The 16713-nt window shown below is 46.0% G+C and overlaps 1 protein-coding gene across 1 annotated transcript in view; it reads left to right on the top strand.

Annotated features, from left to right (window-relative positions):
* Positions 1-5443, top strand: part of GPT2 (glutamic--pyruvic transaminase 2) — a 34448-nt gene extending 29005 nt beyond the window's left edge. The window contains exons 10-12 of the mRNA XM_035025283.1: positions 460-615; positions 1672-1784; positions 2991-5443. Coding sequence (XP_034881174.1) covers positions 460-615; positions 1672-1784; positions 2991-3081 — 360 coding nt within the window. The 3' untranslated portion in view covers positions 3082-5443. The remainder of the gene's footprint in view (positions 1-459; positions 616-1671; positions 1785-2990) is intronic.
* Positions 5444-16713: the final 11270 nt, after the last annotated feature.

Raw genomic sequence — 16713 nt, 5'->3', positions numbered from 1 at the left:
CATGCCTTATGCACGCCACACGGATTGAGAGTGGCCTCCCCCCAGATGAAGAGTTTGGGCCAGCTCCTAGATGCATGTTCTAGAGCATTCCAACCAGGGCCGGGTCCATTCAGACTTCTGGGCTGGGACGGGGTTTTCTTGTGTTCAGGAAGGACCTCCTGTACAAGAATAGAAGCCATGAGACAAGCTATGCAGGACCTACCTGTCGCCCAGAACTCCCTGTACTTGCGTGCGCCGGGGCCGTGGGCAGCCTTCTGGGCTGAGCACCCAGGGAAGAAGTTCCTGGAGAGGGATGTGTTTCGCCCACCCCCCCTGGTTTGCTGTGTTTGTGCACACATGAGCTCACTTTTCACCAGGCTGCTCCGTTGCCCCCACATTGAAGGGACAGTTTCCAGTGGCTGGAGCCGTTCCATGATGCCCAGAGATAAGCTGACTCCTGTGTTTTCTGTGTCTCCTCAGGAGAAAGAGTCTGTCCTGGGTAATCTGGCCAAAAAGGCTAAGCTGACAGAAGACCTGTTTAACCAAGTCCCCGGAATTCATTGCAACCCCTTGCAGGGCGCTATGTACGCCTTTCCTCAGATCTTCATCCCCAGAAAGGCCGTGGAAGCAGCTCAGGTCTGGGGTGCTGGGCAGGGGCGCACTGGGTTCGCTTGGAATTGCTGGGTTGGGGGCTGTTTCTTGCCTCGGGGAGCAAAAGTGCTGGCTCTGGGGGCTTGGAATTTCACGGACCCTTCGGCCAGATGGTGCTTACAGTAGAAAGACGGTGAGCTCTCGGAAGCCCAGCCCTGCAGCATGCTGTGGTGAAGGGGCAGAGGTGAGGCCAGCCCCGGGCGAGCAGTGCCGATCTTTGCTCTGAACGCCAGTGTTCAGAAGGCAGGTGCCCCATGCGTGACGTGATGCATTTAAAACCGAAGAGGCCACAACAGCATCTGCTCTGCGCAGTGACTGTCCCAGAGCAGTGCTTGTCCCAGCTGGTGTCTGGGACACGCGAAATCACCCCGGGGTCTTGTTGAAATGCCGCTGCCGCTGCAGGAAGTCGCATAGGGCCCGGGATTCGTGTGTGCAACGTTTCCAGGCCGTGCCCCAGACCCTCCTTTGAGGATCAAGGGCCAGAACAGTATTTCTGAAAGTGTTGTCCTCATGCCCCCCCAAACCTCCGTTAAACATTCAGAATCTGGGCCCTCCCCCACTCAGACCTGTTGAGGCCGAATCCCTGGTGCTGGAGGCCGGGCACCCATTCAGTGGGTACTGCAGGTTGTACGAACCGAGGTGTGAGAAGCACTGTGAACAGAGCCCCCGAGAAGCTGTTCTCTGGAAGCCCGCCTGGCACAGCCCTCAGGGCCTCGTTGTCAGAGGGTTATGCGCTTGGCATACGGGATGCCTGTGGTGCTGCTGCCTGGGGGTGGGTCACAAAGGACAGAGACCCCGGTCCTGGGCGAGGCCGAAGTACCGCAGCCCATGGCCATCCTGAAGTAGCCCTCAGCTTCCTTGCTCCCTGCACCCACTTCGGCCGTGTGCACTGTCCCACCTCGGTCCTTGCAGGGAGGGAGGGGAGAAGGGCCCCGCCGTGGGAAAGAACCTGCTGCTCCAGTGGTTACTTGCCTTTGAGTTTTCGGTGGTGTATTTGTACAAAGCCGTAAACGAAGCCTAAGTTCTGCTCTGCTCCCACAGGCCCATAAAATGGCCCCGGACATGTTCTACTGCATGAAGCTCCTCGAGGAGACCGGCATCTGCGTCGTACCGGGCAGTGGCTTTGGGCAGAGGGAAGGCACCTACCACTTCAGGTACCTCTGTCTGCAGCATGGGGCTGGTCCCAGCTTGGTCTTGGAAAACTTGGGGCTTCTTATCACAGAGCACGGGCTGGCTCCAGAGACTGAGATGTGTGCAGCCCCACCCCCCTGCCGCAGACCACCCCCCCGTCCTGCTGCAGAGCCGCGCTGAGACCTGGGTCCAGGGAGTCAGGAACACTCTGCGTGGGCCCCAAGGTCATCTCCTTGACCGTTCTTGTCTCCCCCTCCACTGCCTCCATCTGTCACATACCATCTGAAATGTTCAGGTGGGGTTTTCTTTCTTTATTTCCCTGTTCTTTTCCAATCCCATGCGGTAGCATACAGCGTCCAGGTGCTCAGGAGCTCATCCAGAAGTCTGCAGAGACGCTGCATCCGAAACAATGGAAGCAGTTTCACTTTCTGGGACGCACTGCACAGCGTGTGCCGACCCTGCCGGGATGGCAGCCCGGGTTGCTGAGCGAGCGGGAGCAGCTCAGCCAGGGTTTCCCCGCCGGGGCCGGTTCTGCTCAGAACAGCACCTTCTCCACGCACAGTGCTCTCAGATGTCTCCTGCAGCAGATGCTAAAAAAAGAAATGTCATGAGCTTAGTTAGCACCTGGAGCCAAGTCCTGACTCAGGTCGTGCCCCGGATGGACAATCGTGTGTGTGTGTGTGTGTGTGTGTGCTCGGCCTCTCCACCCTAGTTAGGTTCATCTTGGCAAGTCATGGCTCATTCAAGAAATGGTTACATCGAGAGGGCTGCCTTTCGGGTGGGGGAGCATACTGGCTGTATTAGAGGAAGGAGTTAGTTACCATGGCAACTAGGGAGCGCCTTTGGAGGGAGAGTTGTGACTGGAAGTTCTCACTCTAAGAGATTTTTTTTAAAGATTTTATTTATTTATTTGACAGACCAGTCTGAATGTGGTGCAGGCCTTCTGCCGTAACAGGCGGACCTGTCAGCTTAATGCTGCTGCCAGCTTACTGCTTTTGGTCCCATGTGTTACTTGGGTAAAAAGTAAATGTATGAATTGGGGTGGGGGTGGTTCAGCGAGTTCCAGGTTCTGCGCCGGACCTGGTGCTTTCGCAGCCTCCCCCTCCCACTGCTTGCCCACGGCTCCTCATCTCCACAACACAGGTGAAGGAGAGAGCTCCTGCTTTCCTTCCTCTCTGCTTTTCCAGAGCGACTTGTGTCCAGGCTGACGCTGTCCTCTTTCCTGACAGAATGACCATCCTCCCTCCAGTGGAGAAGCTGAAGACGGTTCTACAGAAGGTGAAGGACTTTCACATAAAATTCCTGGAGAAGTACGCATGAGGACTGCTCAGACCCAAAGGGAGACCCGCTTGTCAGGCCTTCCTCCTGATGCCCACCCACGCCAGACTGAACTTGCCTTCCCCAGCGACTCTGCCTCAGGCCTCACAAAGGTCACTGGTCGCTTTCGTTGTCATTTTGCCCCAAGAGACTTCTTTCTTTGTGCCTTGATGTTGGGAGCACTTCTCTTCTGAGCAATGTGATTGGGGATATCTCAGAAGTCCTGCTTTTTGAGGCAACCAAAGTAGAGGGGACTTGCTCAGCACATGTGGCCGGCGTTCTCTGAATCCGTTGTTGCTTTTGGGAAAGGTCCTTTGGGGTTTAAAACAACCAGGGTATGTTGGGCGAGAGATGTTTCAGATCTGAAGAAGTAAGAAAGTGTTGGGAAATGTATGACAGTCGTGGCGAGGACTGGAAATCCTAAACTCACCACCATGATCTGTGAAATAAAACCCTTAGTGGTGTGAAAATCTAGTTCTTCAAACAGGAGAGCCTGGAAGTCCACTGGAGGCTCAGAAAGGGCCCACCATTCTGGCCTGCAGGCAGGTGGCCTGTCTCAGGCAAGAATGGTGCAGGCGGGGTGGGACTGGATGCCAGGCTAGGTTGTGACAGGTACTGGGGGCCACAGCCAAGGTCAGCGGGTCCTGCAGGGGAAGAGTGGGTGCGAACCAGGTCTCCACGTGGGAGCACGCAGCAGGTAGAGAGGACTCTGCACATAGAGCAGTAGGTAGTGAGGGCTTCGGGGGTGAAGGGTTCTCTTAGGCGTGCTTAGGCTGGGACCCCCGTCTGAGAGGACTCCCTGGACTTCGGGGACACAGGGTACAGCCCAGCAATATCCCCATCATGTGGAGGGATTCTGCCTGCCGACTTGTGAATCCATCCTGCTGTCCGCCAACAACCGGTCTCTACCAAGGGCTCCATTGAGCCTTTACACACATCGCCCCCTGTTGGTGACAGCAGGGATAAGGAAACACTGAAGATGTCCAGATGAGGGAGGGGGCATCCTCAAAGACTTGACCACAGTCAAGCCCTCACCACCAGCCCCATCCTGTAGTGTCTTGTTGTTTCAGACTGAATTCAGCCCATTTCCTAGCTCATAATCGGTCAAAGTGCCTGGTAGCTTGGCTGCTGTGGACGAGTACATGTAATTGGATTCGAAGTTTATCCAAGTATCTTAATGCCAAGTGTTTCGCCTTCACTTTTGCTGCTGGCTTCCCTCCCAGACTCTGCAGACTGTCCTGGGATATCAGTCCTCTCTCCAGCCGGGGGAGTATCCTCCACCAAGCCTGCCACTTTCCTGGCATTAGCAAACCTGGGTGGGGGCCTGACCGACACTCCCAAAACATGGGTGCTCTGGGAAGAGCAGGCTTCTCTGAGAGCCCCCTCCTACCAGTGGCCTTCCTCAGTAGGCAGTGGGGGAAGCCAAGGCCCGCTCAGGAGCCCGGGGACCCAGCGAGTCCCAAATTGGAATCGAAGGAGCTGGAGAGACAAATACGAAGAGGCGTGAGCTTTGAAGGCAGCCTCCTATGCTGTAATCTCTGTGTTGGGCCCATGTAGGGGAAGGCGATAGGAGACTACAGACTGTCCCTACTTCCTAGCATTACAGCCCCTGTGAAGAAAGTAGCTACAATCTCAAGTAACAAACGGAACGTTCGGGAACTTTTCCTTAAAAATTGAGAAAATTGCACTTGTGCTTGTTGGATGGTACATAAAACAGAATGTGTCCCGGAGTCGTGAGGTTTCTGGTGGAGAGGTTACATAGTAGAAGCTAGTCTATTTTTTATATTTTTGTAACAATTGCTTTTTTCATGGGGGGATAAGGGGGCTACTATTTGTAGTCTTAACAAGTCCAGTAGTTTTTTATGAATCTCTTCAGATTATAAATAACACCTAAAAACTTTGCAACGTTTACAAGACTTTTTAAAAAGACGCTGTATGCACTTGGTTTGCTTTTAAAGTAAATAAAAACATAAGGTCAGCTGATTTAGGAAGTTAACTTCATTCAGGGGAGGAACACTGATCGTGATAGATTTGATTTTTTACAGACTCTGTTCTGGTGTCTTGTTTGGGTACCTCCAAAGGAAGTCATTTTGGGTTGCGCTTTAAATCTACACCTGCAAAGTTTTTTGTTGTTCATCTAGATCCACACATGGGGGATGCTGGACTGTACCTTGGGTGGCCCATCACCCCGAACCCCGAGGCCCGGCTGGTTGTTGTCCCTGTGTTGTGTGGTTTTGCAGGAAGAGCTGACAGGCCTGCCTGTCCCTGTTTTCCAATTTAGATTCTCATAGGCATCTCCTGGTAAAGGTACTTAATGATAGCTCTGCTGGAAATTTCTATACAATAAAATACATGTTCAAAATGGTGACTGTGTTTAATTTTCCGTATAGTTTACATCTACTCAAGCAGGTATCAGTCTAAACTCAAGCAGATGTCACTAATTGTACATCTTCATTCTTTGTTTTTTGTTTTTTGTTGGTTTTTCTTTAGATTTATCAGAGAGAGAGAGAGACAGAGCAAGCACAAGCAGGGGGAGCAGCAGGCAGAGGAAGAAGCAGGCTCCCCACGGAGCAGGGAGCCCAATGTGGGGCTCGATCCCAGGGCCCTGGGATCATGACCTGAGCTGAAGGCAGCCGCTTAACCAACTGAGCCACCCAGGTGTCCCTACATCTTTCTTCTTTGTAACTTATGTTCCTAGCACTAGAATAACATTTTCCCCCAATACTTACAGACTTCAGTCACAATTTCTCAGTCTCCATTTTCTTGTAGGTGTCAACCCCCCCTCCCCGTCCCTGAGTGGCTTTCTGTTGCGTGAGGTAGGAAAACATGGATTCTTTAAAGATTTATTTATTTATTTATTTATTTGAGAGAGAGAGAATGAGAGACAGAGAGCATGAGAGGGAAGAGGGTCAGAGGGAGAAGCAGACTCCCCGCTGAGCAGGGAGCCCGATGCGGGACTCGATCCTGGGATTTCAGGATCATGACCTGAGCCGAAGGCAGTTGCTTAACCAACTGAGCCACCCAGGCGCCCAAAAATTCTTGGTTTTTAAAAATAATGCCGCATAACTAGCAACCATAAGTGTTTGTCATAAGTTTCAAGGGCCTCACCCCATGGCAGAGTCCAGAATGGGGCAGACTGTGGTGGATACCTTGGCTCTAGCTCTTACCAGTTGTGGGGTCACTGAGCCCCGGTTAGCAACTATAAAATGGTGGTAATAATACCCACTCATGGAGCAATAGGATAAATTATGAGCACTAAATGGGGAAAAAAATTGTGTGTGAGTGTGTGTGTATGTGTGTGAGTGATTTAGCATAGTTCCCGGCAAGTAGCTTCTTACTGAGCGCTTCCCATGATTATCTCCAGTTTAGAGCAGTGCTGATAGGATACATGTTTGATAATGTTGAAACTGAATGGGAAAATATGCCCTTGATATGCCAGATGCAATATGAAAATGACATTTAGAAGCAGTGAGGACCATTTGCCAAAACTTGTGAACATTCTGCTAGGCAGAGTATGGAGAGTACACTGGTTAGTTGTTTTTCTTGTCAGTGGTAATTTTTTTTTTTAGTCACAGTTTCTGAAATAAAAATGCCTTGAGTCCAGTTACACTAGAGTCTTTATGAGATAGGTCCAATTTAAAAATCACCTTTGGGGTGCCTGGGTGGCTCAGTTGGTTGGGCGACTGCCTTCAGCTCAGGTCGTGATCCTGGAGTCCCGGGATCGAGTCCCACATCGGACTCCCTGCTCGGCGAGGAGCCTGCTTCTCCCTCTGACCCTCCCCCCTCTCATGCTCTCTCTCTCTCTCATTCTCTCTCTCAAATAAATAAAAATCTTAAAAAAATAAAAAATAAAAATCACCTTTGACAACTCTAGAGTAACTGGATGTTTGTTTTTGGTGCGGGCCCATCTTAACTGGCACCAGTTAGGAACTGAGGTTACTGGACTCCTTGGTATTTACATGGGGCTGTGCCCTCCCCCACAGGACCTCTGTGGGTCTCTATCCCTTTATGGTTAAGGTAAGCTGCTGTTTGCCATTGCTGACTTCAAACTTTAAAACAGGATGCCCGCAATCTTTTGGGTCAGCATCATGGGATACACATTGGGTACCAAAACCCCACTCAAGGAGATAGAGTATATAAGTTAGGATTCTTTTGGTTCTACATGACAGAAGAACAAACCTGAAAAGTTAAGAACAGGGTAAATCAAACCTACATTTCTCAGCCTCCCTTGCTCCTATATGTGGCCATAAATTCCATAAAAAGTGGCCACAAATGTAATAGGACATAAATAGTGTGGAAGCTAGGAAACTTCCCCTAGCAGAAGGCTACCTCCCCTTCGTCCCTTTACTTCCTTGTCCTCTCCTGTAGCTACTTGGAATGTAGCTCCCATGGGTGGCATCTGAGCCATGACAACAAGGACAACATGTCTGTGCGTGATACATGCTGTGTGAGATTTAGCTATTATTGTTGCTGTTGTTTTACTGCACCCTAATCTGAGGACACGACCTTTTGGGCTTTCAGAAACATTTGCCTGGATCGCTTGATTGTCTCATCATGTTACTAGGGCAGCTTAGTAAGTGTTGGCAACATTCATGGATATGTTAAAGCGTCTTGTCATTCATGCTGGGTACAGTGCTCAGTGATGGGGACATAGTAGTGAATAAGACATAGACCCCTGATTTATAAGGTTAACAATGACCCATGCTGGTAAGAGTGGGGATACCTTCGTAGCGGTGTGAATTTGTACAACCTTTTGGAAGGACAGTTTGACACTGTTGACATTAAGTATGTACATGCCTACTTTAAAATTACAGGAACAGAGACAGTATGGCATTACTGAAAGGACAGACAAAAGAACAGAATAGAGTTCAGAAATAGACGCATACATTTATCACTGTAGCATAAAAAAGACCATACACACACACACATAGGTACATATATATCTTTGATACACTTGTATTGACAACATACTACTTGATACAAAGTGTCAAGGGGAAAGAAAATTCTCTTCAACAAATGGTGCCACAGCAAAATTTGAGATGGATCACAGACCTAAAATGTGAGCTAAAACTATAAATCTAGAAGAAAATGTAAGTATATCTTTGCCGCTTTGAGTAGGTAAATATTTCTTAGGACAAAAAGGCACAGATCATAAAAGGAAAAAATTGATAAATTGAACCACATCAAAATTAAGAACTTCTGCTTTTTTAAAAGAACACCATTAAGAAATGAAAAGACAAGCCACAGAGAGAGCAAAGACATTCTCAGAACATAAATCTCACAAATGACTTGAATCAAGAACATATAAAGAACTTCAAATTGTCAGTAACAAGACAAACAACCCAATTTAAAAACAGAGGAAAAGACTTGAACAGACACTTCACAAAAGGAGATATACAAAGGGCCAATGAGTACATGGAAAAAATGCTCAACATCATTGGTACTTGAAAGGAATGCAAGGGCGCCTGGGTGGCTCAGTTGGTTAAGCGACTGCCTTCGGCTCAGGTCATGATCCTGGAGTCCCGGGATCGAGTCCCGCATCGGGCTCCCTGCTCAGCAGGGAGTCTGCTTCTCCCTCTGACCCTCCCCCCTCTCATGTGCTCTCTCTCAAATAAATAAATAAAATCTTTAAAAAAAAAAAAAGAAAAAGAAAGGAATGCAAATTAAAAGTACTAAAATACCACTGGAATGACTAAAATGAAGAAGATTGACACTACCAAATATCAAGGAGGTGAGACAATCCCAATCTGGATAGTGGGAATGAAAAACAATCCTATCACTTTGGAAAACTGGTAGCTTCCTACAAGGTTAAACATACATCTACTCTATGACCCAGCAATTCCACTCCTAGCTAGGAATTTACCCAAGAGAAACAAAAACACTTGTCTGTGAAAGCCTTGTGTAAGAAGGCTTTGTTTGGGATTCCCCTCCCTGCACTGTGACCTAAAACCTCTCGCTAGGCAGAAAGCTGGGGCACCCCACAGCTCACTTCATTCGTTCCCCATCTCTCAGGGAACACTATCTCGTGCTGCCTATTGTTTAATGTCTGCAAGCTATTGTTTTCACGTGGGGTTTTTCTCCAGTTTTTTTAGTTGTTTAAGGTAATAGGGTAAATCCAGTCCCTGTTACTCCCTCATAGCCTGGAACAAAGTTCTACTCCATGTCTTCATAGGGCCGTGAGTTACACTGGTGTATTCATGTGTCTAAAACATACAGAACTGTCCACTTAGGACTTGTGTGTATTTCACTGTATGTAAATTATAACTCAACAGGCTTAACTGGGGCAGGGGGAATACATATGTCCCTTGATCTAAAAATTCCACCTGTAAGAATTTATCCTAGAACATTTTCTCACAAGTAAAAGATATATGTACAGGGATGTTCTAGGCAGCATTGTTGGTCATAGCAAAAGGTGTGGGAAGACCTAAGTTTCCATTAATAAGGAATTGGTGTATCTCTTCAAAGGAGTATAGGAATACCATGTAACAGTTAATTCAGATGAGTATATATCTACCGACATGAAAAATCATTCAAGATACACTATTAACTGGAAGTAGCAATTGCAATTGCCTTATGTAGTATAGTGATGGACAGCATTGTCTAATCAGACTCACCCTGTCTATATTCTTCCCTGGGAATATTCTTCCCTCCCCCAAGTAAGGGAGCTGCCTTACTCTTAGGTAAGTCTGCAAACCCCTGGTCTTTGGATGGGTCAGGAAGTCCATTCTCTAACTCGAAACACAGAGTCTAATTCTCCAAAAACTATAATTATTAAAACAAACAAACCCAAAAACAAAACCATGAGCCCCAAAGACAACATGGATCTTGTTTCATGGAGGAAAAGTGGTCTTCATCAGAACCAATGTCCACAGAGAATCAGAGAGAAGAGTCCATGGCCCAAAGACTCAGCTACATCTCTGCACTTCTGATTTCTTGTATTTTAAGGGCCAATAAATCCTCCCTTTTGCCCAAGTTAGCTGGAGTTAAGTTTCTATTGCTTGCAGACAAACCACATCTTCGTATACACAGAGGGGGAAAGGAGTTACTAGATACGGATTGTAGATGCTCAAGCTATTCAGCTTGATTTTTAGCAAAGAGACCCAGCGGGAGGAAAGGGTGTGACCACAGCCGTCCACAACTGTAGCCAGTTCTGTCAGAGCGGGAACCCAAGCTGGAGCTGGTACCAGCTGTTTAAAGGTAGGTCGTGTGGAATTTTATTATTATTATTATTGAAGTATAGTTGATGTACTGTATTGTATCAGTTTCAGGTGTACAAGAGTGATTCGACAACTCTATACATTACTCAGTGCTCACCCCAATCAGTGTAGTTACCAGTTACCATCTGTAACACGTAGTTACTACAATATTATTGACTATATTCCCAATGCTGTACTTTTCCATCCTTGTGATTTTCTTATTTTATAACTGTAAGTTTGTTCTTCTTAATCCCTTCATCTATTTCATTTATTCTCTTACCCCTCTCCCCTCTGGCAACACCAGTTTGTTCTATGTATCTATGAGTCTGTTTCTGGTTTTTGTTTGTTTGTTCATTTGTCCCGTTTTTGAGGTTCCACATATGAGTGAAATCATGTGGTATTTGTCTTTCTCTGTCTGACTTATTTCACTTAGTATTATACCTGCTAGGTCCATCCATATTGTAGCAAATGGCAGGATCTCATCCTTTACTATGACTGAGTGATACTCCATTGTATATATATCACATCTTCTGGATGGACACTTAGGTTGCTTCCATGTCTTGGCTGTTGTAAATAATGCTGCAGTAAATATAGGGGTGCATACAGCTTTTCAAATTAGTGTTTCTGTTTTCACTGGGTAAACACCCAGCAGTGGAATTTACTGGATTGTGTTTTGAGCAGGGAGCAGTTACCTGCGGGGTAACCTGTACCTACCTCATGTCTGTCATAGAAATCAGTCTCTCTCACTTTCTCTCTCACTGTCTCTCTTGGTCTCTGTCTCTCAGTCTCTGCATCTCTCTTAAAGACAAAGGATTTTCCCCCATAATGTTGTTCTGTCCTGAATACTTTAGGTGGCAAATCCTTGAGAAGAATTCTTAAAAATTCTGAAGAATCATTAAACTGCTAAAAATTTGCAAACCCTTATTTGTCATTAGAGCATTGCGGTATCCCATCAGATTTAGTATTTAATTGCTTAATGTAATCAGTGTATTCCTGGGGGGGGAAGGAATGTATAAATCAAATGATTTTTCAGTTTTTAAGATTGTTGCTTCTATATAATAGATGTTACGTTTATCATAAAAAATTAGAAGACATAGATAAGAAAAAAGAAGAGAGGGGTGTCTGGGTGGCTCAGTTGTTAAGCGTCTGTCTTTGGCTCAGGTCATGATCCCAGGGTCCTGGGATCGAGCCCCCGCATTGGGCTACCTGCTCCGCGGGAGGCCTGCTTCTCCCTCTCCCACTCCCCCTGCTTGTGTTCCGTCTCTGGCTGTGTCTCTCTGTCAAATAAGGGTGGCTCAGTCGTTAAGCATCTGCCTTCAGCTCAGGTCATGATCCCAGGGTCCTGGGATCGAGCCCCGCATCGGACTCCCTGCTCTGCAGGAAGCCTGCTTCTCCCTCTCCCACTCCCCCTGCTTGTGTTCCCTCTCTCGCTGTGTCTCTCTCTGTCAAATAAATAAATAAAATCTTAAAAAAAAAAGAAAAAGAAACAGGATATTCTCCCTATTCAAGTTAAAAAAAATCCTTCAGAAAATTAAAAAAAAAAGAAGAAGAAGAAGAGAAAATCACTCATGAAAATGTGAATATAATCTGGGTAGTTCAGAATGCAAAAGGGTTTGGTGTTCATTTTGTTAGGTGTGATAATGGCATTGTAAACACATAAGAAACGTCTCTTTTATTTTATTTTTTTAAGATTTTATTTATTTGAGAGAGAGTGGGGGGAGGGGCGGAGGGCAAGAGACAAGCAGACTCCCAGCTGAGCAGGGAGCCTGTTGCGGGCTCAACATGGGGCTCGATCGCAGGACCCCGAGATCATGACCTGAGCCAAAGTCAGATGCTTAACCGACTGAGCCACCCAGGCACCCTGAAAGGTCCTTTTTAAAGATTAATGTTGAAGTATGTAGGGATAAAATCCAGTGATATCTGATACTTGCTTTAAAATACTTCAGAAGAGAGGTCAGTTTTTAAAAAAAGAATAGGTGAAGCAAGGACAGCCAAATGTTGATAATGGATGAATTGGGACAATTGGTGCAGAGCAGTTCATTATATATTTCTATCTGGGTGTATATTTTCATAATAAAAACTTTTTTTTGTTTTTTTTTTAAAGATTTTATTTATTTATTTGACAGAGAGAGACACAGCGAGAGAGGGAACACAAGCAGGGGGAGTGGGAGAGGGAGAAGCAGGCTTCCCGCAGAGTGGGGAGCCCAATGCGGGGCTTGAACCCAGGACCCTGGGGTCATGATCTGAGCCGAAGGCAGACACTTAACGACTGAGCCACCCAGGTGCCCCAATAAAAACGTTTTTAAACATACATAAATGTGAAACACAAAGAAAATCATTATTTTCAACGTGTACGTCCTATCAGAACACTTACGCAGGCATATATTTTTAAAACAGTACCATATTGAATGCATTTTCTATTATATAATTAACATCATGTCATAAAACATTTTTTAAAACATTGTGCTTTAACAAGTATATATGACGCACTGAATGGATGTGGCAAAATTTAATGGGGCATTTTCGGGTAATTTCCAATTTCTCATAATCATAAATGATCTCTCAGGTGACATTCTTGTATTGAATCTTGTTGCACAGCCATCATTTCCCTAAGATAAAGGCCTCAACAGGGATTCCCAGATGAAAAAAATGTTTAAGCACCAGGGGGAGCTGGTCACCTATAGGATCCCCACAAGCAGTGGTTTTTTTGTTTTTTGTTTTTTTAAAGCAAACCCTCACCCTCAAACTTAGCAGCTGAGCCCATCTCCAACTTCCTATTTCGCTTTGAAAGATGAAAGTGTCAAGGGGTGCCTGGATGGCTCAGCCGGTTAAGCGTTCGGCTCAGGTCATGATCCCATGGTCCTGGGATGGAGCCCCATGTCAGGCTCTCTGCCCAGTGGAGAGCCTGCTTCTCCCTCTCCCACTGCCCCTCCCCCTGCTTGTGCTTGTCCTCTCTCTGTGTTAAACAAATAAATAAAATCTTAAAAAAAAAAAAAAAGTGTCAAGCAGCTGGGCATACAGCTCCTAAACAATGCCTGGTACCCAGTAACTCTTAACAGAGGCCCTGGACATATGCCAATTAATTATATGACTATATCAATTTGGAGATCCTGAGTATTGAGGGGGTGGGAGGAGGTGATGGGTGGGGAGGTGACCAGAATCTAGTGCAATGTGAACTTGTTTCCTTCCTTATTACTCATTGGTTTCAGCCTTCAGATGATTCTTTCTGGTGCATTCCTGTACATTCTCATAAGCCTCGTGGTTATTTTGACATTTTGACTGGCTTTGACGACTCAATCAGACTTCATCAGAAGGAAACTGAGGGATGCCTGGCTGGCTTAGTTGCTGGAGCGTGCGACTCTTGATCTTGGGTTTGCAGGTTTGAGCCCCACACTGGGTGAAGAGTTTGCTTAAAAATAAAATCTAAAAAAGAAAAAGTTAAAAAGGGAACAGATGTTTAACAGCTGACTTTGCTCAGAGATTGTTGAGATGCTAATTCATAGTGCCTCAGGCCCAGGTGCTGCTTACAAGTCCCAGCCCTGATAGATACACATTTCTCTGTCCGAAAAGGTACTCTAGGGGTGACCTCTCGACATCTCAGCTGGTCAAAGATGACACTGGAAAAGGACAGAAGCACCAAGACCAGGAGCAGAGGCAACGCCGACCCCCTACCCACCCCCAACAAATGTGGACAAGCAATGTTTCTCAAACCCATAAAAAAAAATGCTATCACCTTCCATTCCTTTCTATATGGAAATGCTGCACTGGCCTTGTCTGGGTCATGGAATTTAGGGGAGCATGGCCCCGTCTCAGGTTCACGGTTGGGAATGGGACCCAGGCCCAGCAACCCTGCTCCCAGAGATGGGTTTATGGATGGCATTATGACCCACACAAGACGACAAGAGCCCCACTAGGGACTTTTGCTGGTAGTGTGGAGAGAGAGTTGCTACTTTTATGGGGTTGCTGACTTGGTTGTGTAGCGTCAGGTTGAAGAGCAAGTCCTTGGAGTTTGGACTTGAATTAGAATCCTGTCTTCATCATTTATTGGCTATGTAACCTTTATGAAATTCCTTAATATCTCTGAGATTCGGTTTCTTTATCTATCAACTGGGGCAATAATAATTTCTACCTTACAGGGTTGGTGTGGGTTTCATATGATGTAACACATGAAAACATTGGCATGTACCAATCATCCCATGATGTTGGTTGGCTGTTGTGACACCATCCACACCCTGGGATGTGAAGGCAGCAAGCTTCCATCTTGTTAAACCTGTTAGTCCACAGCTCTATTGCTCTCTCACCAAATATATATGTATATATGTGTATCCTTTTATACTGGATATATATACACACATGGGTATATATATATTTACAGATACACCTATATATACATATACATACACTGACATACATATATATGTCGATGAAGCATCACCAGATGGTGACCATACACCTGGGATTTGGGGGGAAACCCCCAATTTCAAATATTTGATCCTGTTGCTGGAAAACAAGTGGCAGCTTCTGGTCAAAGGAACACAGTTCCCATCCATCTACGATACAAAAGGACCATTGCTGCTCTGGTCATGGGCCTGGTCTTAGTCTCTGCCAGGAGATAGATTTGTGCTGGGCCACCCTTATGTCAGGTAGGACTCAACTGGTTGCCAAGTGACACAAAACCCAACCCAAACTGGCTCTAATCACAAGAACTGAGACTGAGGAAGGTGGTGGTCTCTTGGAGCAGAAATAGGCTATCTTTTCCTGCATAGGGTCAGATAGTAAATATTTTAGGCTTTAGAGACTATATGGTCTCCGTTGTGACTGCTCAACCCTGTTACTGTAGCACAAAAGCACCATATAAAATATATAAAAGAATGAGTATGGCTGCATTCCAATAAAACTTTATTTACAAAACAGGTGGTAGGTTACATATGACTCATGGGCTGTAGTTTGCTGACCACTGGTTTTAGGGGAAAACCAGAGTATAAGTACCCAGAGAAGATCGAAAGAAAGTAGCCAAATTATAGAAAATGCCCATTATAAGCCTTTAATGCTCCTGACATAGTCTGCATTTTCTGTCCTCTTCAAACAAACACAGGAGAAGGATATTGATTAGCTGGGCTAGGGATCCAGTCTATGTGGATAGAACAAAGAGAAGTTCTTTCTCTCCGTGGGTCTACTATATCGGGACTTCAAACTCAGGACCTTAAAGAAGGGTAGACTGCAAGCTGGGGAGCCTACGTGCTGAGGTCTTACTTCTTTATAAGCTGATTTCCTTTGTGCCAGCTCTAATTTCTTAGGCAGTCCTCTGGAACCATGATTGTCCATGGATCAAAACTCTTGGACTTCCAATGATATAAGATTATTATGGACTACTCCCCCCTCCAGAGGGGCCTCATTGTTTCTTATGACTGGTGTGTCTTTGTTAATTGCAGTCACAAAATGTTTTAGATGTAAGTATGTACTGATCAGTGTTAGCAGAACATTAATCAACCATTACACACTCATGTTTTGAAATGTCTTGGTCAGATAAACATGTCCACCATTGACAAAGGCGTTCTAAGGATTTTATGTGGACCAAATATCAAATAGTTTGAGGAATCTTGTGTTGAACAAGTGTAGTCATTAGTCCACTGCACGTAAATATGAGGAAGGACAAGGAAACTCTGTGGACAAACTCTTTGAGACTAAAGCTATTCTAATGATAAGGAGTCAGAGGTTTCTAAAGGAGACGGCAGAGCTGGCCAGTGGAGCACTGCTTCTCCATCCTTGAAGTCTTGGAACTTCCTCATCTCTGAAACATAAGTTGTGACAAGACCCTAACCTATAGTTGAATCTCTTCTCTATGATAGCAAGAAAGGAAGCATCCAAAGCATAAATTCCTATAATGAGGCCACTACAGTGGACATCTCTAGATTGTTGGGATACTCAGGGAAGATCCAACACTGTCTTTCTGGGTACCGAACTATCAACTGTCTAGGATCAAGGCAGAGAGGATGTAGAATCTAAGGAGTTTTAGCTACAAGACATCCCTGGACCAGGACACCTGGATGGTTCAGTCGGTTAACGGTCTGCCTTCTGCTCAGGTCACAATCTCAGGGTCCTGGGATTGAGCCCCGTGTCAGACTCCCTGCTCAGTGGGGAGTCTTCTTCTTCCTCTCCCTCTGTTGCTCCTCCTGCTTATGCTCTTCCGTGCTCTCTCTCAAATAAATACTTTTTTTTTTAAAGTTTATAAAAGAAAGACTTCCTGGGGCGCCTGAGTGGCTCAGTCGTTAAGCACCTGCCTTCGGCTCAGGTCATGATCCCGGGGTCCTGGGATCGAGCCCCCCATCAGGCTCCCTGCTCAGTGGGAAGCCTGCTTCTCCCTCTTCCACTCCCCCTGCTTGTGTTCCCTCTCTCACTGTGTCTCTCTCTGTCAAATAAATAAAATCTTAAAAAGAAA

The sequence above is a fragment of the Mirounga leonina genome, unplaced genomic scaffold (assembly GCF_011800145.1).
Source record: "Mirounga leonina isolate KUSES-001 unplaced genomic scaffold, KU_Mleo_1.0 Mir_180, whole genome shotgun sequence".
Lineage (NCBI taxonomy): Eukaryota > Metazoa > Chordata > Mammalia > Carnivora > Phocidae > Mirounga > Mirounga leonina.
This window is presented reverse-complemented; position numbering and strand designations above follow the sequence as displayed.